At 58.2% G+C, this 25,176-nt stretch overlaps 1 protein-coding gene across 1 annotated transcript; it reads right to left on the bottom strand.

The window, feature by feature from the left end:
* Positions 1-24,371, bottom strand: ELAC2 (elaC ribonuclease Z 2). The gene is made up of 24 exons (XM_054393682.1): positions 24,181-24,371; positions 24,059-24,109; positions 23,868-23,938; positions 22,493-22,557; positions 21,528-21,585; positions 21,032-21,100; positions 19,550-19,717; positions 18,597-18,655; positions 16,839-16,897; positions 16,683-16,755; positions 15,554-15,666; positions 14,189-14,287; positions 11,285-11,423; positions 11,122-11,207; positions 9,275-9,384; positions 7,669-7,765; positions 6,604-6,742; positions 5,935-5,973; positions 5,710-5,819; positions 4,589-4,688; positions 4,391-4,511; positions 4,112-4,190; positions 2,386-2,530; positions 1-243 (listed from the first exon to the last, which is right to left on the bottom strand). The coding sequence occupies exons 1-24, from the start codon at positions 24,369-24,371 to the stop codon at positions 1-3; spliced, it is 2,484 nt and encodes an 827-aa protein (XP_054249657.1).
* Between the last annotated feature and the right edge of the window lie 805 nt (positions 24,372-25,176).

Raw genomic sequence — 25,176 nt, 5'->3', positions numbered from 1 at the left:
TCAGTTGACTGTTTTCAGCTTCTTGCTGGGCAGTGGCTGCTGCTCCTGGGGCTGCCTGCGTTTGTGGCAGGCGGGCTGGGTGTCGCTGCCAGCCGCCAGCCTCTCCAGGAGCACCGCCGTCTCCTTCAGCAGCCGCAGCTCCCGCTTCTCCTTCCGCTCCTCCATCTCCACGATGTCATCTGCAAACAAGGCCTTCAGGGGGGGGATCAGCTTCGGGATGGTGGCAAAGTCCCCAAACCGCACCTGCAAGGCACCAGGCACCAGCCTCACCTCCCTGCCCTTGGCCCGCTCGGAGCGCAGTGCCACCGGCCCCTGCCAGCTGCACTCACACCAGCCAGGCCTTCAGCACACAGCTCCCACAGCACAACCTACACAACACAGAACTGTCTTGGCTGGAACAGACCTTTCAGGTCATCCAGTCCACGCCTTAACCCAGCACTGCCAAGGCACCACTAAACCATGGCCCTCAGCACCACATCTCCAGGGCTTTCAAACCCCTCCAGGGATGGGGACTCCACCACTGCCCTAGGCAGCCTGGGCCAGGACTTGGCAACCCTTTGGGGAAGAAATTGTTCCTCATGTCCAACCTAAACCTCCCCTAGGGCAACTTGAAGCCATTTCCTCTTGTCCTGTCACTTATGTCTTGGCAGAAGAGCCCAACACCCACCTGACTTCCAGGGAGCTGTAGAGAGCAATGAGGTCTCCCTCAGCTTCCTCTTCTCCACACCAAACACCCCCAGCTCCCTCAGCTGCTCCTCCCCAGCCCTGTTCTCCAGACCCTTCCTCAGCTTGGTTGACCTTCTCTGGACCTGCTCCAGCCCTCAATGTCCTTCTTGGAGTGAGAGACCCAAAACTGAACCCAGCAATTGAGCTGTGGCCTCCCCAGTGCCCAGTCCAGGGGCACAATCCCTACTCTGCTCCTGCTGCCCACACCATTGCTGATCCAGGCCAGCAGGTGGCTTTCTTCTTTCACCTGGGCACCCTGGCTCATCTTCAGCCACCTGCTGACATTTTCCTCACAAGAAAGGATGTGGACACTGTACAAGTTCTGTAATTGAGTTACTCTGACTGCTATGACCACACTCCAGTGGTGGCTGCTGGATGTCTTCTGCAGGAGGCCACTGAAGCAGTACAGCAGTTGAGAAGGGAGTGAAATTGTGGCAAAATGAGGTTCTCATGCACAGCACAGAGGTGACACAAGGCAAGCACTCAGCATCTGAAGTGTTCTCAAGAGCTACCAGCAGCTGTCTCACTCTGTGCAACCCTCTCCTCATGTTGCTGATTTCCACTGCCAGCAGCAAAAGTGGCCCTTGTGGAAGACAACCCAGCACTGGGTCCATCCCTACCTTCATCACTGATCTGGGCAAAGGGGTGGAGCGTCCCTGTCCCTGTCCCCTCAGCCACTTTGCTGATGATCCAAGCTGGGAGCAGTGGCTGGCACCCCTCAGGCTGTGCTGTCATCCAGTGAGACCTGAACAGGCTGAGAGCTGGGCAGAGGAACCTCATGAGGTTCACCAAAGGTAAGTGTAAGGTCCTGCCCCTGGGGAGGAACAACCTCCTGCAGCAGGACAGCTGAGGGGGGACCTGCTGGAGAAGGACCTGGGAGTGCTGGGGGACAACAAGTTCCCCATGAGGCAGCAATGTGCCCTTGTGGCCAGGAAGGCCAATGAGGGCCTGGGGTGCATCAAGAAGAGTGTGGCCAGTAAAAAAGAGAACCAGGGAGGTTCTCATCCCCCTTTACTCTGCCTGGTGGGCACATCTGGAGTCCTGGGTCCAGTTTTGGGCTTCCCAGTTCAGGAAGGACAGGGACTTGGTGGAGAGGGTACAGCAAAGGGGTACAGAGGTGCTGAGGGGATTGGAGCAGCTCTGTGAGGAGCAGAGGCTGAGAGCCTTGGGGCTGAGAGCCTGGAGAAGAGCAGCCTGAGGGGGATCTGGGCAATGCTGACCAATACTTCAAGGGTAGGTGTCAGCAGGATGGGACCAGGCTTGGTTCAGTGGTGCCCAGTGACAGGACAAGGGACAGAGGGCACAAACTGGAACATCAGAAGTTCATCTGAACATGGGGAGGAACTTTTTTAAATTTAAGGGTGCCAGAGCCCTGGAGCAGCCTGCCCAGAGAGGTGATGGAGTCTCCATCTCAGAGACATTCATAACCCACCTGGATGTGTTCCTGTGTGACCTGCCCTGGGTGACCCTGCTCTGGCAGGGGGCTGGACTCGATGATCCCCATGGGTCCCTTCCAACCCCTGCCACTCTGTGATGCTGTGACACTGCTCATCAGAAGCAGATGGTCCATCAGTACCTGTGGAGCCCTGAACCCCTGAGCAGCCATCCCCCAGTGAGACCAAGGCTGCCCACCAGGTTGGCTGGGAGCCCCCAGCTTACCCTCATGTGGTCGAAGGCGATGCCAACCTTCTCGCTGAAGTCCTCGCTGAAGAGTGGGATCTTGGCGTACCTCTGGCTGAAGTGGTTGAGCATAATGAACTCTGCATTCATCTTCAGCCCACTCTGGATGGCCTGCGAGGTGGTGCTGCAACAGCAACCACAGGCTGCTCACACACAGGCTGGGCAGGGCCTGTTCTGCACCTGCAGAGAGGCCACACCAGCACCAGACACCTGCCAGCGCTCTCCGAGCATGAAGTGGCCCTGCTCAGGCAGCTCCTACTCCAGCAGCCTGCACTGGTGGCAAGTCCCTGACCCCCAGACAGCTCCAAGCACAGCAGAGAAGCTGTGACTGGCTGGGGACAGACTGGGGACAGGGCTGAGCCAAACCCTGGGCCCAGGAGAGCAGCAGGTCCAGCCCTCCTGCACTACAACTCATGGGCAGCTTGGAGAAGCTGCTCACAGGGCTCCCTGCTTCTGCTGGGGCACAGCTCAGGACCACGGGGCTGCAGGGCTGGGGACCACGGGGCTGCAGGGCTGGGGACCACGGGGCTGCAGGGCTGGGGACCACGGGGCTGCAGGGCTGGGGACCACGGGGCTGCAGGGCTGGGGACCACGGGGCTGCAGGGCTCGGGACCACGGGGCTGCAGGGCTCGGGACCACGGGGCTGCAGGGCTCGGGACCACGGGGCTGCAGGGCTCGGGACCACGGGGCTGCAGGGCTCGGGACCACGGGGCTGCAGGGCTCGGGACCACGGGGCTGCAGGGCTCGGGACCACGGGGCTGCAGGGCTCGGGACCACGGGGCTGCAGGGCTCGGGACCACGGGGCTGCAGGGCTCGGGACCACGGGGCTGCAGGGCTCGGGACCACGGGGCTGCAGGGCTCGGGACCACGGGGCTGCAGGGCTCAGTTTGAATTGTGGGTAGCTGTGGGGACAGGATGACTCTTCCACCTCCTGAGCATAGTCTAAAGTGCCATCAAGCAGAAGGCCTCTCCTCTGGGCTGGCCTGCTTGGAAAGTGCCCAGCATCTCATGACAAGCTTCCCCCACTTCTCCTTGGGGAATATTGCATCCAGTTCTGTGCTCCCCAGTTCAAGAGGCAGAGGGATCTACCTGAGAGAGTCCCATGGAAGGCTACAAGTATGCTGAAGGGACTGGAGCACTGCCTGGTGAGAAAAGCTGAGAGCTCTGGGGCTGTTTGGAGAGGAGACTGAGAGGGGATCTAAAAAATGTTTATAAATATCTGGGGGCTGGGGGTCAGGAAGGAAGGGAGAGGGACAGCCTCTGCTCACTTGTGCCCCCACTGGGACAAGGGACAATGGATGGAAACTCCAGCACAGAAGGTTCCACCTCAACATGAAGAGGAACTGCTTCACTGTAAGGGTCACAGAGCAGTGGAGCAGGCTGAGGTTGTGGAGAGAGCAGAGAGGTTGTGGAGTCTCCTCCTCTGGGCAAGACCCATCTGGATGTGTTCCTGCCCTGGATTCTATGGTCCTGCTCTGGCAGGGAGGTAGGACTGGAAGATCGCCAGAGGTCCCTTCCAATCCCTAACATCCTCTGATGCTATGCTGACCAGAGCAGTGAGGTTTACTGCTCTGTTTTTAGTGCTGAAGAGCTCTACAAGCACCAAAACCACCTACAGGACTTGGGTCCCCACCAGCTGCAAGGACAAAAGCCAGCTCAGCACCCTTGCCTTCCCAGCAGGGCCAGGCAGCAGGACACAGCCCACCTGTGTGTCTTCTCTATGGCCTCCTTTTCCATGCCATCCTCCAGTGTTGCCTCATGGATCAGCAGTGTCGCATCCTTCCCTGGGTACAGAGGCACAGATGTGATCTGCAGGTGGGCACTGGCCAGGGCACAGTTGCCCACAGGAACTCTCATCCCCCATTAGCCCCTCCTGGGGCTGCAGGCAGAGCACCCAGGGTCTGAAGGTGCCCACCTCAGATACTACAACTTGAGACCTTTTTCCCAGAGGCTCTTCAGGCAGAGGAGGGTTTTTGTCACCTACCCATTTGCACCAAGGCCATGCAGGGCATTGTGTCACCAGAGTAGACAACTTTCCAGCCAGATTTGTGCACCATGGAGCATGCAAAAGCATTTTTACAGTGCTGGACTTCACAGGTCTGAAACTGAGCAAGGACAGAGGTGTTAGAGCTCAGGTCCCCTCTCACCCCTCAGCCACTGAGCCTGCAGCCTGCCAGCTTACCTCAGCCAAGTCGTAGCCTTCCAGCAGAGAGCTGACAAACCACTTGGCTTTGGGTTTGGTGTTCTCACAGCCCTTCACCAGAGACTGGGAAGCAATCATTCTGTGAGGAGGGAGAGGAGACAACTAAGCACAGGTACAAAGGAAAGCCTGAGCTGGTCTTGCAGCAGCCCACAGCTCCTCCTGCTCAGTCCAGCACCTTACAGACTACACTTTCTGTGCACCATCTGCTTCTCCCCTTGCTTTCACTGCTCCAACTGCACAGTAACTCATCCACCCTCCTCTTCCTCACTGTCAAATGCTCTGTCATTAGAATCATAGAATCAACAAGGTTGGAAAAGACCTCAGAGATCATCAAGTCCAACCTATCACCCAGCACCTCATGACTAAAGTAAACCCTGGCAGTGCCACATCCAATCCTTTTTTGAACACCTCCAGGGACAGTGACTCCACCACCTCCCTGGGCAGCACATCCCAATGGCAGAGCACTCTTTCTGTGAAGAACTTTCTCCTCACCTCAAGCCTTCCACACAGACAGCTTAACACACTGAATACTCTTGTGAGCTTGTACCCTGAAGCAGAGTATCTGTAACATGCTGCAAACAGGAATTCAGCATTTGAGCTCAAGGCCTCCTAAAATATTTGGCTAACCCTAAAGGGCAGAATCCTGTTTCTCTATGGAAGTAAAAAGCAGCCAGAACTGAATCAGAATACTCACAAGAATAAACCATGCCTGAAGAAACTGATTTACACCTGTTTGGTTATCAGAGCTATTTTAGCAACTTCATACTTATTTCATCTTTTAAAATAACACAATCCCAAAATTTCCCTCTAGGGAGTTTCAAGACATCTGCTAATTCCTTTCATCCTTTGACTCCCTAAAGAATGGTCAGTCCCTCACTCAACTTCTCTTTTCCAAGGAAAGGCTGAACCTAAGCCTCTACTAAGTAGCACAAGTGAGTAACAAAGCCTCTCCTCCCCTTAGCAACCTGCACAGCCTAATTCTCCAGCCAGAGAAGGAGTCAGAGTCCCCTCCAGTGAAGGGCTGTGAGGAATGGATGTCAGCAGTTTGCCTTGAGTAAGGACCCAGCAAGGAAGGACCTTTCTCTACACACAACACTCACTTGATGTCTCCAAGGATCTCTTCACAGTGGTTGTGGTACTCTTGCAGCCAAGGCATGATCTGCTCAGGGGCCACCAGAAACAGAGGGCTGAACGGCTGACCAAGGGCTGCCTGGAACAGCAGTGAGGGGGAGGGCTCAGCACGAGGTGTGCACCAAAGCAGAAACACCTGGAGAAAGGCTGGGGGCTTTCCACCACTCAGCAGCTCCCCTCTCAGCACTACTTACAAAGGCTCTCCTCCTCTCCAGCAGGATGTTCAACAGCCCCTGCAGAGAAGCCAGGAGACACCAAGCTGCAGTCAGACACCTCTGGCCTGGAAGTGGCAACAGTGCTGCCACAGCTCAGCAAGCTGCACTTTGGGGAAACCCTGTCAGAAGTCCTTAGTGGCTCTGTTGCCCACAGCCACAGCCTGCTGAGCTGCCCCAGCACTGCCACGGCTTCTGGCCAGCAGCACACAGCCACCCAACCCCTCCTAGATCTGCTGTGTCTGCTCCCAAACAGAAGGTGCAGAGCACAAAGCCTGCTCAACAGCTCAGGCCCAGTGTAGTCTGCAGACATGAGCTAGCAGAGCAGCAAAGAGCCTGCCCCAACCCAGAGCAGGCCACCTGCAACTTCTGTGACTAGTTGGTCTCAAGGACCTTAGAGGTCTCTTCCAACCAGCACAATTCTTTGGCTCTGTGATTCTATTGGAGGAAGCTGGGCTGGACACAGCTGAAAAATGGAGATGACCCCAGCAAGTCTGCAGGGTCCCCCTACCAGAAAGAGGGGATGAGAAACACAGATGGAACAGTGTCTGGGGAGCACAGAGGGGAAGCTCAAGCCCAAGAGCCAGGCAGGCAACATCTGTCCCTGCAGCTCCAGCTGAGTGCCACCCAGCAGCCCCCCCTGCAACCCACCGAGTGGTGGTCTGTGTGCATGTGGGACACGAACACCGCTGCCAGGTTGCACAGCACTCGGTCCACTCCCTGCCCATAGTGCCGGCACAGCTGCCCAAAGGTTCCTTCTCCACAGTCCAGCAGCAGGGAGCGGGCAGGGCTGCCAAAGACAAGGCACAAAGACAGTTAGAACCACTGCAGCAGCTCTGACCAGGGCCCATCAGGGAGGGAGGCCTTTGGAGCTGGGCTGGGAAAGAGCTTGGAGATCACCAAATCCAACCATTCTCTAACAATCCTGACTGATGCTAACCCATGGCCCTCAGCATCACATCTACACAGCTTTGAAACCCCTCCAGAGAAGGGGAATCAACCATCCCCTGGGCAGCCTGGGCCAGGCTCTGAGAACCGTTTTGGGAAGAAGTTTCCTTTCATGTCCACCCTAAACCTCCCCTGGTGCAACTTGAGGCAATTTCCTCTCTATCTCTTCTCTTGTTGGGAGAAGAGCCCAACCCCCACCTCACTGCAACCTCCTCTCAGGGAGCTGTAGAGAGCAATGAGGTCTCCTCTCAGCCTCCTCTTCTCCAGGCTCAACACCCCCAGCTCCCTCAGCTGCTCCTCCCCAGCCCTGTTCTCCAGACCCTTCCCCAGCTTGGTTGCCCTTCTCTGGACCTATTCCAGCCCTCAGTGTCCTTCTGGGAGTAAGGTGCCTAAACCTAAACCAAATACTCAAGGTGTGGCCTCAGCAGTGCCTGGTACAAGGGGACAATCCCTGCCCTGCTCCTGCTGCCCACACCATTGCTGATTCAGGCCAGGCTGCTGGTGGTCTTCTTGCCCATCTGGGCACTGCTGGCTCATCCTCAGCCTCTGCTGATCAACACCCCCAGGTCTGCCTCTTGGGCAGTTTCCAGCCACTCTGCTCCAGGCCTGGAGCATTCCTGGGGTAAGGCAGCAACCTCTCAGTGCTCTGCACCCCTAACTGTCCTATTAGTCTGTCTGCACAGCTCATTGTGCTCTGGTGTTGGTGCTGAGCAGGCCCTGGGGGCAGATGGCAAAAGGCATGGCCACTGATGGTGGCACAGGGGGTACCTGGTGTTCACCAGCGTGGCGCTGACGTTGCGGATCTTCATCGGAATTGCCGAGCCTGTTCCCAAGAAGACAATCTCAGGGTAAGTCTCCACATTCCCTGGAGGAAACAGACCACAAGGCTTTGTTACCCACACACTGCCCAGTCAGGCACCACTTGGCTCCACAGGCAGGGACTCCAGGCTCTGAATCCCCAGCAGCTGCATTTCTGCCTGCCTGCAGCTGCAGGGATGCTGGAAGGAGCACCAGCAGCAAGGAGGTCACAGCTGCACGTCCCAAGGGGGCAAAGAGGGACTCTGCTCACTGCCCACCACACATCTGCCACTTCAGCAGAGACCTGGATCCTGTTCTACAATGCCCAGACCCTTCCTGAAATCAGGACTCAGACAGGGAGCTGTGCTGGGTAACACATTGAAACCTCCCTGCCAGCAGCACAGCTGAAATCCAGCAGTGACACAGGGAGCTGGGGCTGGAGCTGGACCTCTCCCAGGCACCAGGATGCACAGGGGGGCTGCTGGGACAGCATTCAACAAGAGCAGAGCTCTGCCTAGCTCACAAACAGCAGCTGGGGCTTTGTCTCTAACTGCCCCCACCAGGCTCAACTCCCAAACCCAGCAGCTTTAGAAAACCAGAATGAAAGAATGGTTTAGACTGGAAGAGACCTTCAAGTCATCCAGTCCCAAAACTAACCCAACACTACCACACCCACTGCTAAACCCTGGCCCTCAGCACCACATCACCCTGGCTTTGCAACCTCCCCAGGGCTGGGGACTCACCACTGTCCTGTGCAGACTGGGCCAAGGCATAACTACCCTTTGGAAGGAATTGTTCCTCATGTCCAATCTGAATCTCCCCTGGGGCAGCCTGAGGCTGTTTCTTCCTGTCCTGTCACTTGTTCCTTGGGAGAAGCCTCACTCTGGCCTTCATTCCTCCCCAGCCCTGTTCTCCAGACCCTTCCCCAGCTTTGCTGCCCTTCTCTGGACCTGCTCCAGCCCTCAATGTCCTCCTGGGAGTGAGAAACCCCAAACTGAACCCAGGATTCGAGGTGAGGCCTCCCCAGTGCCCAGTCCAGGGACACAATCCCTGCCCTGCTCCTGCTGCCCACACCATTGCTGCTCCAGGCCAGGCTGCTGCTGCCCTTCTTGCCCACCTGGGCACTGCTGGCTCATCTCCAGCAGCTGTCACCCAGCACCCCCAGGGCCTTCTTTGCTGGGTAGTTTCCAGCCCCAAGCTGGAGCCTTGTGGGGTTGTTGTGACCTCAGTGCAAGACCCAGCTCCTGGCCTTGTTGAGCCTCATCCCATTGGTCTCAGCTGGGCAGGTCCCAGTGCAGAGCCCCCTGGCCCTCCAGCAGATCCACACTGCTGCCCAGCTTGGTGTCATCTACAAATGCACTGAGGGTGCTCTTGATCCCCAAAGCACAGAACTGCCTGAGTCCAACTGAAAGAAGCTAACTCAGGTTGCACCAAGCCTGTCCTCTGCACAGCCCCAGGAGGACTGCAGCAGCAAGGACACTGCATGCTGCCAGCTGTGTGTAGGCTCAACAGCAAGGGGTCACCAAGAGCTCCTACCTCCTGTCACACTGAGCCTTGAGAAGCTGCTGGTGCTTACCTGGCAGAGCAGGCAGGCTCTCTCTGCACTCCTTCACACGGCTCTGGAAGTCAGGGAGGTCCAAGGCCTCGCTAACAAAGGCCTCCTGGTCACAGACAGTCACAGCATCTCTGCAAGACAGGCCTGGGTCAGGGCAGGGACTGGCAGGACAGCACCTTCCAGGGCACAGTGCCTCACCACTGTGTCAAACAGCCTCACAACAAAGGGGCATGGAACCAGAGGTTGGGGGTTTGGAAAGGACCTCTGCAGACTGACTCCAAACCTCCTGCCAAAGCAGGATCAGGTCACAGCCAGGGCTGGAAAGTCTCCAGAGAAGGAGACTCCACAACCTCTCTGGGCAGCCTGCTCCAGGGCTCCAGCACCCTCACACCAAACAAGTTTGTCCTCACGCTGAGGGGGAACCTCCTGGGTTCCAGTTCATGTCCACTGTCTCTTGCACATCACAGGACACCACTGGAAGGGACCTGGCCCCTTCTTGACATCCAGACCTCAGACATTTATAAACATTGCTCAGACCCCCTCTGGGGCTGCTCTTCTGCAGGCTCACCAGCCCCAGGGCTCTCAGCCTCTCCTCCTCACTCATATGTCCCAGGCCCCTCAGCATCCTTGTAGCCTCCACTGGACTCTCCCCAGTAGTTCCCTGTGCCCAGCCCCTCAGATGCTTCTCCCATGTTCCATGGTGAGGTGTGGGGGAAGTTACACCCAGGACTGTGGTGTGTGCCACAAAGGCCTGGCTGGGCTGAACCACACCACACAAAAGTCATCCCACCCAAGTGCAGCAGCAGGAAGATCCTGGCACTGTCCCCTCCCAGAGCTGCCTGCTCTAGAGGGCGCTGCAAGGCAGCACTGGCACTGTGGAAGAGTGGCCCCAAGGACTGGGGCACCACTCCAAAGCACAAGGGACCTGTGGCCTGCTCCTGCCTCAGGGCATGTGCAGCACCACAGGCCTGCAGAGAAACAGAAACTCCTCTTGGCATCTGGGTCCTCCTGCCCAGCAGAGACAGAAATGTGAGCCACAGCAGCTGCTCTCCCCTGCTCCCTGCCCTTCAGACCCTCACTGAGCAGCTCCACCCTCTTGCCACAGCACCAGCACCAGCGGAGAACTCTGCAACTGTTTTTCCACTTGGGGCTTCCAGCTCTGACACAATCTGAAGCCACAAAAAGCTTGGTAAGACTTTCTGTGAGCTCCCCAGAAAGGCTCTCCCTGCCACAGCCAGGGCTGGCTACACAGCACATGAGGGCAAAGGAGCACAGGAGGCTGCAAGAATGAGGGACAAAAACACCACTTCAGAGCATTGCTCAGGTGATGTTCTCAGTGCTCTGGGGAGCCACACAGCCCTCAAGGCACAGCTGACAGCCACCAGGAAGAAACATAGATTCATAGTGGGTTGGGTTGGAAGGGACATCAAAGATCATCCAGCTCCAACCCCTGCCATGGGCAGGGACACCTCCCACCAGCACAGCTTGCTCAAGGCCTCATCCAGCCTGGCCTTGAACACCTCCAGGCAGGGGACAGCCACAGCCTCCCTGGGCAACCTGTGCCAGTCTCTCCCCACCCTCACTGCCAACAATTTCTTCCTCATCTCCAGTCTCAATCTCCCTTCTCCCAGCTCAAAGCCATTACCCTTCATCACAGAATGATAAAGGTTGGGAAAGACCTCAAAGCTCATCAGGCCCCACCACCAGCCCCACCCCAACACACCTACTGAGCCACAGGATCATACAGGTTGGACAAGACCTTGAAGCCCCTCACTGTGCACAGCCTCCCCCCTCAGCACAGCCTCACACTGAAAAGCTTCTGAGAGCCAACACCCAAAAACTGGTAAAGCAGAGAGCCCCACACCTACCTCTGCCACTCCTGCTGGGGCCTGAAGTGGTACTTCAGGAGGCACTCTCCTCGCACGAGGGGCACGCTGCAGACTGCCTCCTCCTCCTGTGGGGACAAGGGACTTGACACACCTTCCACTGCCCAGGGCCACCAGGTGGGCAGGCAAGCAGGGCCTGGCCTACCTTGCTCTTGTAGGTGGTGAGCAGAGGGAAGATCTCCGGGTGGATGAGGTTCAGCTGAGTCTGGATCTTGTAGCTGCGAGGGTTGTGCACTGCAGAGGAGCTCTCATTGAGCACCAAGTGCTGGGTGCCAGGCCCAAACCTGCAAGAGGAGAGCCAAGAGCAAAACAGCTTCAGCATAGCTGAGAACAGGGCAGCTGCACACCCCCACGCTCCTCTGCACACCCCCACGCTCATCAGCACACCCCCACGCTCCGCTGCACACCCCCACGCTCATCTGCACACCCCCACGCTCAACAGCACACCCCCACGCTCAACAGCACACCCCCACGCTCATCTGCACACCCCCACGCTCATCTGCACACCCCCACGCTCAACAGCACACCCCCACGCTCATCAGCACACCCCCACGCTCAACAGCACACCCCCACGCTCCGCTGCACACCCCACGCTCCGCACACCCCCACGCTCATCAGCACACCCCCACGCTCATCAGCACACCCCCACGCTCCGCTGCACACCCCCACGCTCCGCTGCACACCCCCACGCTCATCAGCACACCCCCACGCTCCGCTGCACACCCCCACGCTCCTCAGCACACCCCCACGCTCATCAGCACACCCCCACGCTCCGCTGCACACCCCCACGCTCCGCTGCACACCCCCACGCTCCGCTGCACACCCCCACGCTCATCAGCACACCCCCACGCTCAGCAGCACACCCCCACGCTCAGCAGCACACCCCCACGCTCCGCAGCACACCCCCACGCTCCGCTGCACACCCCCACGCTCCTCTGCACACCCCCACGCTCATCTGCACACCCCCACGCTCCGCTGCACACCCCCACGCTCCTCTGCACACCCCCACGCTCCTCTGCACACCCCCACGCTCCGCTGCACACCCCCACGCTCCGCTGCACACCCCCACGCTCCTCTGCACACCCCCACGCTCATCAGCACACCCCCACGCTCATCTGCACACCCCCACGCTCCGCTGCACACCCCCACGCTCCTCTGCACACCCCCCACGCTCCGCTGCACACCCCCACGCTCCTCAGCACACCCCCACGCTCCGCTGCACACCCCCACGCTCCTCAGCACACCCCCACGCTCATCTGCACACCCCCACGCTCCTCAGCACACCCCCACGCTCCGCAGCACACCCCCACGCTCCGCTGCACACCCCCACGCTCTCAGCACACCCCCACGCTCATCAGCACACCCCCACGCTCCGCTGCACACCCCCACGCTCCGCTGCACACCCCCACGCTCATCAGCACACCCCCACGCTCCGCTGCACACCCCCACGCTCCGCTGCACACCCCCACGCTCATCTGCACACCCCCACGCTCATCTGCACACCCCCACGCTCCGCTGCACACCCCCACGCTCCGCTGCACACCCCCACGCTCCGCTGCACACCCCCACGCTCCGCTGCACACCCCCACGCTCATCAGCACACCCCCACGCTCATCAGCACACCCCCACGCTCCGCTGCACACCCCCACGCTCCGCTGCACACCCCCACGCTCATCAGCACACCCCCACGCTCCGCTGCACACCCCCACGCTCCGCTGCACACCCCCACGCTCCTCAGCACACCCCCACGCTCCTCTGCACACCCCCACGCTCCGCTGCACACCTCCACGCTCATCAGCACACCCCCACGCTCCGCTGCACACCCCCACGCTCCGCTGCACACCCCCACGCTCATCAGCACACCCCCACGCTCATCAGCACACCCCCACGCTCCGCTGCACACCCCCACGCTCCGCTGCACACCCCCACGCTCCGCTGCACACCCCCACGCTCATCAGCACACCCCCACGCTCCGCTGCACACCCCCACGCTCCTCTGCACACCCCCACGCTCCGCTGCACACCCCCACGCTCCGCTGCACACCCCCACGCTCCTCTGCACACCCCCACGCTCCGCTGCACACCCCCACGCTCCGCTGCACACCCCCACGCTCCTCTGCACACCCCCACGCTCCGCTGCACACCCCCACGCTCATCAGCACACCCCCACGCTCCGCTGCACACCCCCACGCTCCGCTGCACACCTCCACGCTCCTCTGCACACCCCCACGCTCATCAGCACACCCCCACGCTCCGCTGCACACCCCCACGCTCCGCTGCACACCCCCACGCTCATCAGCACACCCCCACGCTCCTCTGCACACCCCCACGCTCATCAGCACACCCCCACGCTCCGCTGCACACCCCCACGCTCATCAGCACACCCCCACGCTCATCAGCACACCCCCACGCTCCGCTGCACACCCCCACGCTCCGCTGCACACCCCCACGCTCATCAGCACACCCCCACGCTCCGCTGCACACCCCCACGCTCCGCTGCACACCCCCACGCTCATCAGCACACCCCCACGCTCCGCTGCACACCCCCACGCTCCTCTGCACACCCCCACGCTCATCAGCACACCCCCACGCTCCTCTGCACACCCCCACGCTCATCAGCACACCCCCACGCTCCGCTGCACACCCCCACGCTCATCAGCACACCCCCACGCTCCGCTGCACACCCCCACGCTCCGCTGCACACCCCCACGCTCATCAGCACACCCCCACGCTCATCAGCACACCCCCACGCTCATCTGCACACCCCCACGCTCCGCTGCACACCCCCACGCTCATCAGCACACCCCCACGCTCCTCTGCACACCCCCACGCTCCGCTGCACACCCCCACGCTCCTCTGCACACCCCCACGCTCCGCTGCACACCCCTACGCTCCTCTGCACACCCCCACGCTCCGCTGCACACCCCCACGCTCCGCTGCACACCCCCACGCTCATCTGCACCACGAGGACTGGCAGCTGCCCACGAGCCCCAAGGCAGCAGCAGCTCACACCCCCCCTGCACCTCACACCCCCCCAGCACCTCACTCACCTCTGCAGCCACTGCTGGTATCGGCTGTCTCTCAGCACTGCCTCTGGGGTCATGTGGATAACCAAGGCCACCTGCTTCTCAGGATGCCCCTCCTGGTACCTGGGGACAACAGAATCCCTGTGCTTCAGTCTGAGTCAGCTGGGGTTCAAAAGGCCTTTAAGATCAGGAGCAACCCTGCTCTAACTGCTAGGGCTGGGGCTGAACCCTGTCCCTCAGCACCACGTCTCTGGGGCTTTGAAACCTCTGCAGGGATGGGCATTCAACCACCTCCTGGGCAGCCTGGGCCAGACTCTGAGACCCTTTCAATGAAGAAGTTTCTTCTAACATCCAACCTCAACCTCCCCTGGTTGCAACCTGAGGCCATTTCCTCTTCTCCTATCCCCTAATCCTTGTAAGGTGAGACCAACCCCACCTGACTGCAGCCTCCATTCAGGGAGTCACAGAGAGCAATGAGGTCTCCCTCAGCCTCCTCTTCTCCACACCAAACACCCCCAGCTCTCTCAGCTGCTCCTCCCCAGCCCTCTTCTCCAGACCCTTCCCCAGCTCTGTTGCCCCTCTCTGGCCCTGCTCCAGCCCTCAATGTCCTTCTTGCAGTGAGGCCATTTCCTCTTATCCTATCACTTGTTACTTGGAAGAAGAGACCAACCCCCACCTGGCTCCAGCTTTGCTTCAGGGCGTGGCAGGGAGCAGCAAGGTCTTCCTGTAAGTCCTCCATCACCTTGGCATCTCCTACCCTCTCCCCTGTTGATCCTGCCAGATGTAACCCTCCCCTCCCAGGCAGGCAGAGCACAGACCATCACTGCACAGTTCAGGGGCTCCAGGCTCCACAGGCAGAAGTCCCCAGGAGGCTCAAGCCCACCTTTTGCTGACATCTCCCCCTGCCCAGGGTAGCTCCTGTGCTCCAAGAGCAACATCTGCAGGGCCTTTCAGAAGCTCAGCACCCTGCTGTGGAGCCCTGCACTGCACACAGCCCAGGCTGCCACTGTGCTGTCCCCCAGCAAGACACCAGTGCACACTTCCTACTCTGGGGGTCCCATGAGACCACAGACCCTGCACATGTTGGCCTTTCCCTAGGGCCCTCCCAACCCCCCGCCAGCCCATCTGGGTGTCTTAAAACCATCACATTGTGCTTCTCTGGCTCCTCAACAGTGCCAAGCAGCTCAGACATAGGCCACAGGAACCCACCTGGAGCAGAACAACTTCCCTTTGGCAAAGCCCAGCACAGACATCTTCCCCCAAACACAGGGCCACACACAGAGTGGTGGGGGCTGGAAGGCACCTCTGCAGATCCCCTAGCCCACCCCCCTGCCAAAGCAGGGCCACCTAGGGCAGGCTGCCCAGGACCACCCCCCGGGCCCCTGCTACCTTTGGAAGGTCTCATTCTCACAGATGGCATCCAGGAAGCCCTGGTGAGGACACTCCAGCACGAGGAACACTGGGCCAGGGTCAGCAGGGGTGCACAGCTCCTCAGGAGAGAGCTGCAGGCAGACACACAGAGATCACAGCACAGACAAGCCACTCACACAGCCCCTCTCACATCACTGCAGCCACCTCCTGTGGCAGCTGCTCTGCCAGCCAGCCCCCAGCAGGTCCTCTCCACGCTCCCCAGTGCCACCCATGGGCCCCCTCTGCTCCCATTACTCAGATTTCCACTACTCTACAACAATCAACCCCAGCCCTGGTCTCAGAGCAAACCACAACCTAATGCCAGGGAGCTTCAACAGCTTCTAGGTTCCCACAGCAGGTTCAGATGGTAGCACAATGTGCTTAAGAAACAACAAAACAAAGCTTTGTGACATTCCTGTGTCACCAAGGGCTGGCAGTGCTGGCTCCCAGGTGAAGATCTTCACCTGCTCCTCACCTGGACACAGCCAGAGCTGTGCCTCTCACTGCAATGCCTGACAGATGAGCCCTGCACAACTTCTTGTGGTCTAAGAGGGAGCTACACAGGCATCCAAACCCCAGACTTAAACCAGGCAGGGCTTAACTCCTAGGCCTGTCTCAAAGAGGAGATGCAGAAGCTCTGACACACAGCAGCCACACAGCCCCACTCACAAATGAGCTCATTCTGGAGCTTCATCCCTGATCAGACCCCTGGAGCCCTCCCAGACATGGAGTCATGGAATGCTTTGGGTTGGAAGGGACCTTGAGGATCATCTAAGTTCCAAGCCTCCTGCCACGGGCAGGGACACCTCAAGGGGTGAGGCTCAAGGCCTCATCCAGCCTGGCCTTAAACAATTCCAGGGCTGGAGCCACACTCAGCAACAGCTTGGGGCTGGTGAAAGAACCCAAAGTAGCCACTCAAAGCTCAAAACCAGCAAACCCTGTGCCAGCCTCTGGCCAGGGATGAGAAGGAACAGGCAGGAAACCAGCAGCCAAGAATGGTGTGCAAGCCCCAAGCAAACACATCCCAGCAGCTGCTGGTAGGTGAAACATTCTGCAGGAAGGGATTGGGAGGCTAGAGAGGGAGGGTGGCACAGCCACAGCATCGCACCTCTCTGCCTTCAAAGGTGATGCTCTCCCCATTCTTGACAGCTGTGATGATGGGCAGGATGGCTGGGGTGCCCCTGCAGGCAAGGCACACAAAGGTTAGCTGCCAACAGCCACGTGCCTGGCACTGCCCGTGCCCAGGCTGGCATCTCATACTCACACTGGCAGGCCCATCTCCTGAGCTTTAGCTACTAGGAATTTTCCCTTCTTTGGGTGGATCTGAAAAGTGAAAAAAGAAAACCATAACCAAAACCAAACTAATGACAGGCCCAACAAAAAGAGGGGCAGGAGAGAAGAGCTCTGCCATGCCACACACCAACCACCTGCCCACAGCCACCAGACCAACTGACCCCAAAGGCTCTGACTGCACTTGCTGCTGTCCAAGATGGTAGAATCCCTGAGGCTGGAAAAAATTCCAAAGATCATCAAGTCCAACATTAACCCAACACTGCCAAATCCATCACCAAACCCTGGCCTTCAGCACCACATCTCCAGGGCTTTGAAACCTCTCCAGGGATGGGGACTCCACCACTTCCCTGGGCAGCCTGGGCCAGGCCTTGACAACCCTTTTGGGAATAAATTGTTCCTCAGGTCCAACCTAAACCTCCCCTGGGGCAACCTGAGGCCATCCCCACTTGTCCTATTGCTAGTTCTTTGGGAGAAGAGCCCAACCTGACTTCACTGCAACCTCTCAGGAGCTGTAGAGAGCAATGAGGTCTCCCCTCAGCCTTCTCTTCTCCACACAAACCAACACCAGCTCCCTCAGCTGCTCCTCCCCAGCCCTGTTCTCCAGACCCTTCCCCAGCTTGGTTGCTCTTCTCTGGACCTGCTCCAGCTCCTCAGTGTCCCTGGAGTGAGGGGCCCAAAACTGAAGCCAGGATTGGAGGTGCTGCTGCTTCTTGCTCCCTTCCTTAGCCAAGCAAGCAGGACAGAGCTCCCCATTGTAAGCACTAAGCAAGAATGAACCTGTGTGCTCTTAACTGACTGCTCCATAAGGAACACCTCCAAAGTCTCCACTTCTGACACATTCCCACTCATGCTGCAGTCACTCTGACCTTGGAAGAGCAGCATCACAGAACAGCTTCCACGTCCTGCTTGAAAATGCTGCCTCCAATTACATCTCAGTGAGATGAGACAAGGCTCTGAGGGGAGGTTAGACCTGGAACAGGTGAGCCTGCTCTGGCAGGGGGCTTGGACCAGATGATCCCCAGAGGTCCCTTCCAGCCCCCACCCTGCTGGGATTCCTGGAGGGGAGACCAATGCCTCAAGCCTGGTAGTGTTTAAGAGGCATCTGGAGCATGCCCTCAATGCCACCTTTGGGCAGCCCTGAAGTGCTCAGGCACTGGGCACCACGTGGTCACTGCAGGTCCCCTTCCAGCACTCACACCCTGGGCTTGGCCAAGGGGCAATGGAGGGAAACTCCAGCACAGGAGGTTCCACCTCAGCATGAGGAGGAACTGCTTCACTGTGAGACTTACAGAGCACTGGAATAGGCTGCCCAGAGAGGTTGTGGAGTCTCCTGCTCTGGAGACTTTCAAGACCCATCTGGATGTGTTCCTGTGTGACCTGCCCTGGATTCTATGGTCCTGCTCTGGCAGGGGGGTTGGACTTGATGATCTCCTGAGGTCCCTTCCAACTCCTAACATCCTGGGATCCTGTTCTGTAGCCAGTTCACAACCCTGAACACAGCAAGTTCCATCTAAACATGAGGAGGAACTTCTTTAATTTAAGGGTGGTGGAGCCCTGGAGCAGACTGCCCAGAGAGGTGGTGGAGTCTCCATCTCTGGAGTCACTCAGAGCCCTCCTGGATGTGTTCCTGTGTGACCTGGGCAGGGAGGGTGGACTGGGTGATCTGCAGAGGTCCTTTCCAAGCCCTCCCACCCTGTGGTTCTACTCAGAGGGCTGTGTCCCAGCTCACCTTGCAAAGGAAAGCCATGACCAGCTCAGGCTGGGGTCTTGCACAGGGCTGTCGGTCACCTGCAGAAGGCAGCAGAACCACTCAGTCAGCACAAACATCTTCCTTAAAGCAACAACCACCTCAAAGTTGGCTAAAACGTCACCAGGAACGTCAGGCAGCCAGCCTGGAGCCCAGCAGCAAAGCCTGATGAGCACCTAAGGCCACAGCCCACACTGGTAGCTACAAGACACCAAAATAAAGCCCAAGACCTCCAAAGCCAACCCCCACACCCCTTCAAAATGCAACTACAGAGGCTGGAGCCCCCACTCCAGCCAAGGGCAAAATGCCACAAGGACTGATCATAGTCTAAGCAAGAGTCATAGAATGGTTTGGGTTGGAATAGACTTCTGAAGGTCATCCAGTGCAACCCCCTGCACTCAGCAGGGACATCCTCCAATGGATCAGGTTGCCCAGAGCCCTGTCCAGCCTCACCTTGAATATCTCGAGGCATGGGGCCTCAACCACCTCCCTGGGCAACCTGGTGCAGTGTTCCAGCAGCCTCATGGTGCAGAACTTGTTCCTCACATCCAATCTCAATCTGCTCTGCTCTCATTTCAAATTATTGTCCCTGGTCCTGTCCCTGCAGGCCTTTGCAGTCTCTCTGCAGCCTTCTTGCAGCCCCTTCAGGTACTGGCAGGCTGCTCTGAGGTCTGCCTGGAGCCTTCTCTTCTCCAGGTTGCACAAGCCCAGCTCCCTCAGCCTGTCCTCATAGGACCCTTCTACTTTCCAGGCCTAATTACTTCCAGGTCAGCTTCCAAAGTAGCAGAGCTATTTCTGCTCCACTGATTCCTCAGCTGAACTTCTCTGCAAACCTCACTTCCAGAGGTCTGCAAGTGAGGGCCCAGAGGACAAGAGCCTGTCCTGAACCTGCTGTGACTTCTTTGCAGTTCAAAGGCTCAGGCCATTTATCTCACCTGTTTTCTTTGGACTGCCTTTCTCCTTGCCCTCCTCCAAGCTTTGTTGTGCAGCTCCTGGGGATCCAGGCCCTCCTTTAGGACTATTGCCTCCTTTAGGACTATTGCCTCCTTGGTATGATGCTCCAGGGCTCTGAGGCAATGAACTTTCAGCAGCTAGAGGTTTTCCTGCCCCAAATCCAATCAAAGCAGACAAAGATCACTCAGTCAGAAGGGAGAGATAACAAAAGTCTGAGCAGCATCCCCTCCTCCCTCCATCACAGTCAGGTTTAAACTGCACCAGAACACAGAGCTCTTCCCAGGCCGACCTCTCCTTGCACACCCCACTCACTTCCTTCAGGAGGCATCTGCCACCCAAGTCACAGCATCCCAGAATCATTTGGCTTAGAAGAGACATTTAAGGTCATGTCAAACTGTTACCCCAGCACTGCCAGGGCACCACCAAACCATGGCCCTCAGCACCACATCTCCACAGCTTTGAAACCCCTCCAGGGATTGGGTCTCCACCACTGCCACAGGCAGCCTGGGCCAGGCCTTGACAGCCCTTTGGAGAAGGAATTGTTCCTCAGGGCCAACCTAAACCTCCCCAGGCAACTTGAGACCATCTCCTCTTATCCCATCACTTACTCTAACTGCTTGAAGAGACCAAACCCCACCCAGCTCCAGCCTCCTCTCAGGGAACTCTAGAGAGCAATGAGGTCTCCCTCAGCCTCCTCTTCTCCACCCCCAGCTCCCTCAGCTGCTCCTCCCCAAGCCTGTTCTCCAGACCCTTCCACAGCTTTGTTGACCTTCTCTAGACCTGCTCCAGCTCCTCAATATCCTTCTACAAGTGAGGGCCCAAAACTGAATGATTCAAGCTGTGGCCTCCCCAGTGCCCAGTCCAGGGGCACAATCCCTGCCCTGCTCCTGCTGCCCACACCATTGCTGCTCCAGGCCAGGCTGCTGCTGCCCTTCTTGCCCACCTGGGCACCCTCTGGCTCATCTTTAGATGCTGCTGGCAAACATCCCCAGGTCCTTTTCTGCTGGGCCACTTCCAGCCACTCTGCCCCAGGCCTGGAGCCTTCATGGGCTTGGTGTCACCCAAGTGTCTCTGCTCTCAGGATCACAGTTTCCAGCAGCCAGCAAACTCAGCTGGCTGAGAAAGGCCTTGTCCTGTGACATTCCACCTGTCATTCTTTATGCCCACACCTAAAGGAACTGCCCAAGGCCCTGACTCAGCAGGTCCTGTTCCTCTGAGGGAGATCCTTCTCCTGAGCCAACCACACAAATGACTCAGCCTCTCCTTACTCAGGCTTGCAGGCAGAACCACCCCTCCCAGCACCTTCAGCATGGCTACCCAACAAGTCCCTCTCCTGCCTGACTCCAGCCTCACACAGAATAGCTGGCACTGGAAGGGACCTTCAAGATGATGCAGTTCCAATCCCCCTACCATGGGCAGGGACACCTCCCACCAGCCCAGGCTGCTCAGGGCCCCATGCTCACCTGTCAGAGGTATTTGCTGCACTGTCATTGTCTCATCGTTGTACTCAGGCTCTGTGTGCAACTGCACAGCTGGGAAGGGATCAGAAACCAGCATTAACAGCTGCAGGACAAAAGGTTCCTCCTCCACAAGAACTGAAACCAGGGCAAGAGCTTCTTTTGCTTTCTTAAAGAAAACCTGCTGAATGTCCTGTTTCCCCCAGCTGCAGAGATCAATGAATGATTAAAGCTCTGAAAAGCCCCCAGGAAGCAGTCCAGACAGCAGGGTAAGAAGTTCACTGGCAGCCTCTGTCAGTGCAAAGCTGTCAGCCAGGCTGGCAGAGCTGGGAGCAGTTCTGGGATGGTTTGAACAATCTCGTCCATTAAAACAGGCATTTGGAACTTCCCTGGAGCAAATCAAAGCCAGAGAGACTTTTCCTGCTGTTGTTACTGTTCAAGCTTGGCTACAGCTGAAACAAAAAGAGGTCAGGAGTTCATGTTCCCCTGGTGACCTACATACCTAAATCCATCCTCTTCAGGGGGCCCGGAAAGAGCCGGATTGCTTTCAAATAGTTTTGCTGGAAAAGAAACAATGTGTCAGGAGGGCAGGCCTGGGACCTGCCACGAAGCACCACTCTGGGGAGTTACACTCCCAGTGAAGTGCATCCAGAGAGCCCCGGGCAGGTGTCCCATCTCACTTAAAGAGAAAGGAGGGTCTGGAAGCACTCTGCCCATCCTTTCCAGCAGATACTGCAAGGAAATAAAACCTCAGTGGAAGGAGAAATAAACCTCAATGCTGCTCAGTACCTAAAGGCTAGGGGGCAAGAGGCTGGGGCCAGACTCTGCTCAGTGGGGCCCAGGGACAGGCTACAAAGGAACCACAAACTGGAACCCAGGAGGTTCCATCTGAGCAGGAGGAGAAACTTTTTTGCTGTGAAGCTGATGGAGGCCTGGAGCAGGCTGCCCAGGGAAGTTGTGGAGTCTCCTTCTCTGGAGACCTTCCAACCCCCTCTGGCCATTGTGACCCTGTGGGTGCCCTGAGCAGGGGCTTGGACTGGATGAATTCCAGAGGTCCCTTCAACCCTCCCCATGCTGGGATCCTCTGAAAACAATGCTAAGGATTGGAAATGTTATCTTAGACACAGCACTAGGCTGGTGAGGATCACGTTAGGCAGGAGATCAGACAGCAGGTTGCTCCCAAAAGCAAACAAGGAGGGAGCAGAGAGGAGAACAAAGGACATCCCTTCTCCACAAGATGATTCACCAGAATAACAGCTGACAGGACACCTTCAAGGAGCAGAAGCCTGATGCTGTCCTGGAACTGAAGGGATTTGCTTTTTCAAACCAGCCCTTCTGGCAGAGCCCTTGGGCTGGCACTAACTCACACCAGCATCTCAGAGCTGGACAATGATTCACTGCTCTGACACCAGCTCTCCCAGCTCCAAGGAAAGCTCTGAAGGGCTCACTCTGCCTCCCACAACTTACCAGCTTTGGTGGCCCCAGGAAAACACATCTCTGAAGCCCCATAGCCTTTAATGTGAGAATCATACCTAAAAGAGAGAGAAGCAGCTTAATCACAGCTTCATTAACCACTGGTAGATCACACAAGGCAGATCCTTCTCAGGCCCAGGAGTGCCAGGTCACTCCACAAATCCCAGAGCTGACCTCAGACTCAAATTCTCTCTTGCCTCAGCTTTGTGGCAGGCTCAACAGGTCACTTCCCTCAGCAGATAATAAACATCTACAGATTTGGATCATCACATTTTGGCTCAAGTTTCCTCAGCAGATTGTTAATCTCCTCCCTTCCTGGAGATTTCCAGAATTTTAGCAGACAAGATCCCAAGTGATCTGTTCTGATCTCTCCCTGCTTTGAGGACTGGAACGTCTCTCATAGGAGGAGAGACTGAGAAAGCTGGGCCTGTTTAGCCTGGAAGAGGCTGAAGGGGGGAACTTACTTATTAATGCTTACAAATATCCAAGGGGTGGGGGTCAGGAAGATGAGGGCAGACAGGACAAGAGGTACACTTGGGCCTGGAAGAACAAAATCACACCTGAGAGGTCACTTCTGCCAGCACAGAGAATGGTGTCTCTTACACCAAGCAGGTTCAAGTGACAGGACATGAGGTACTGGGCACACAGAAGTTCCATCTAAACAGGAGGAGGAACTGTGAGGGTGGCAGAGCCCTGGAGGTTCCATCTGAGCAGGAGGAGAAACTTTTTTGCTGTGAAGCTGATGGAGGCCTGGAACAGGCTGCCCAGAGAAGTGGTACAGTCCCTATCTCTGGAGACCTTCAATGCCAGCCTAGATGTGTTCCTGTGTGACCTGTCCTGGGTGATCCTACTCTGGCAGGGGGGTTGGACCGAGAGGTCCCTTCCACCTCCTACCATTCCATGATTCTGTCACAGGAGTGGGCCTGAGACCTCTGTAAATCCTTTGATCTCAAATGAGCCTGACTGGCAAACAGCTCCCTGCTGGCAGTGCAACACTGGCAATGTATTCTGTTCCAGGAGGCTTAGGGAGGATGTGGCCATGCTGCAGCACAGGCAGTGCCTCTTCCACCACATGTTCTCATGCACTGTCACTGTGGCTGAGCCCACACTGCAGCTGAAAGCACCGCAGAGCATCACAGCACCAATCCAGCAGCTCTGACACCGCTTTTTATCCCCTCCACCACAAAACACCCCCCACATCAAACACAGAATCAGAGAAGCAAAAGAATTAGAAGCGATCTCCAAGATCATCGACTCCAGTCCTGCGCTGTCAAGTCCCCAAAAGGCCTGCAAAGCCACCACCTGGGGCCCACATATCGGCTGGACCTTGAGAGGAACCCCCCGACAAGCCGGCAGCCCCCCCACTCACCCGGCAGTCCTCCGACGTTGGCCCAGGCCACCCGGCTGAGGAAGATGCTGTCCAGGTGGGAGATCTTCAGCCTGAAGGGCGAAAGGGGGGTGACCCGAGCCCGCTGCAGCCCCGAGCCCGCTGCAGCCCCGAGCCCGCTGCAGCCCCGAGCCCGCTGCAGCCCCGAGCCCGCCGCCCTGGTCCCCACTTACTTGTGCTCCTGCATGGCCCGCTGCGTGCCCTCGCCGCAGTTGAAGAGGTACCTGCGAGGAAGGACAGTCAGGGCAGGCCCCGGGCGCGGCAGCGGGGGATCCCTGCGGGCTCACACACTCACCGGTTGAACTCGGAGAAGACGTACACCGAAGCTCCCGCGTCGCGGCTTCCGGCCGCCACCACCTGCACGTACACGGTGTTGGGGCTCGCCAGGCCCGTACCCGCGCTCCGCCGCCGCTCGCGGGCCCACACGTGCCGCGGCACGTCCTTGGGCCGCCGCGCCGGCCGCGCCGCCGAGGAAGCCTCGGCCATGGCCCAGCCCGCTGCAGGAGCCCGCCGCTGCCGCGCCGCGCCGAGCACCGGCGACAGCGCCCGCGTCAGGGCCCACATCCGCGCCACGGCCCCCGCGCACCGCCCGCCGCCAATCGGCGCGGGGCGACTTCAGCAGGTCCCACGCCATGTGACGAGGGACAACCAATGAAAAGCAAGAACATGCCCCCGAACCAACCCGCCTCTGAGGAGAGGGTCTAGGGCCCATCCCGGCCACCGTCTTCTATCACGTGATTCGCTTAGCCAATCGGAACTTCCCTGCGTGGTGGGGCGGTGCCGTTGGCGCTGCTTGGCGGCGCATCTCCGGTGCCTAGCAACGGCCTGACGCAGCAGCCATCGCACCCACCACCGTTACATCGCTCTCGGCCCGCCCGTGCTGCCCCTGCCGCCATACGGCCAGCGCCTGGCCTGACACCTCGCAGTTCCTGCACCGGCAAGCTGCCGTGTCAGGGGCCTGCCCGGACAGGAAGGGCATGGAACTGCTGGAGAGCGTCCAGTGCAGGCCATGAAGATGATCAGGGGCTGGAACACCTCTCCTACAAAGACAGGATGACGCAGCTGGGGCTCTTCAGCCTGCAGAAGAGAAGGCTCCAGGGAGACCTTAGAGCAGCCTTCCAGTACCTGAAGGGGCTACAGGAGAGCTGAGGAAGACCTGTTCAGAAGGGCCTGTGGTGACAGGACAAGGGGCAGTGATTTTACATTGGAGCAGGGCAGATTTAGGTTGGACATAAGGAGGAAGATCTTTACAGTGAGGGTGGTGGAACACTGGAACTAATTTCCCAGGGAG

The sequence above is a fragment of the Indicator indicator genome, chromosome 29 (genome assembly GCF_027791375.1).
Source record: "Indicator indicator isolate 239-I01 chromosome 29, UM_Iind_1.1, whole genome shotgun sequence".
Taxonomy (NCBI): domain Eukaryota; kingdom Metazoa; phylum Chordata; class Aves; order Piciformes; family Indicatoridae; genus Indicator; species Indicator indicator.
This window is presented reverse-complemented; position numbering and strand designations above follow the sequence as displayed.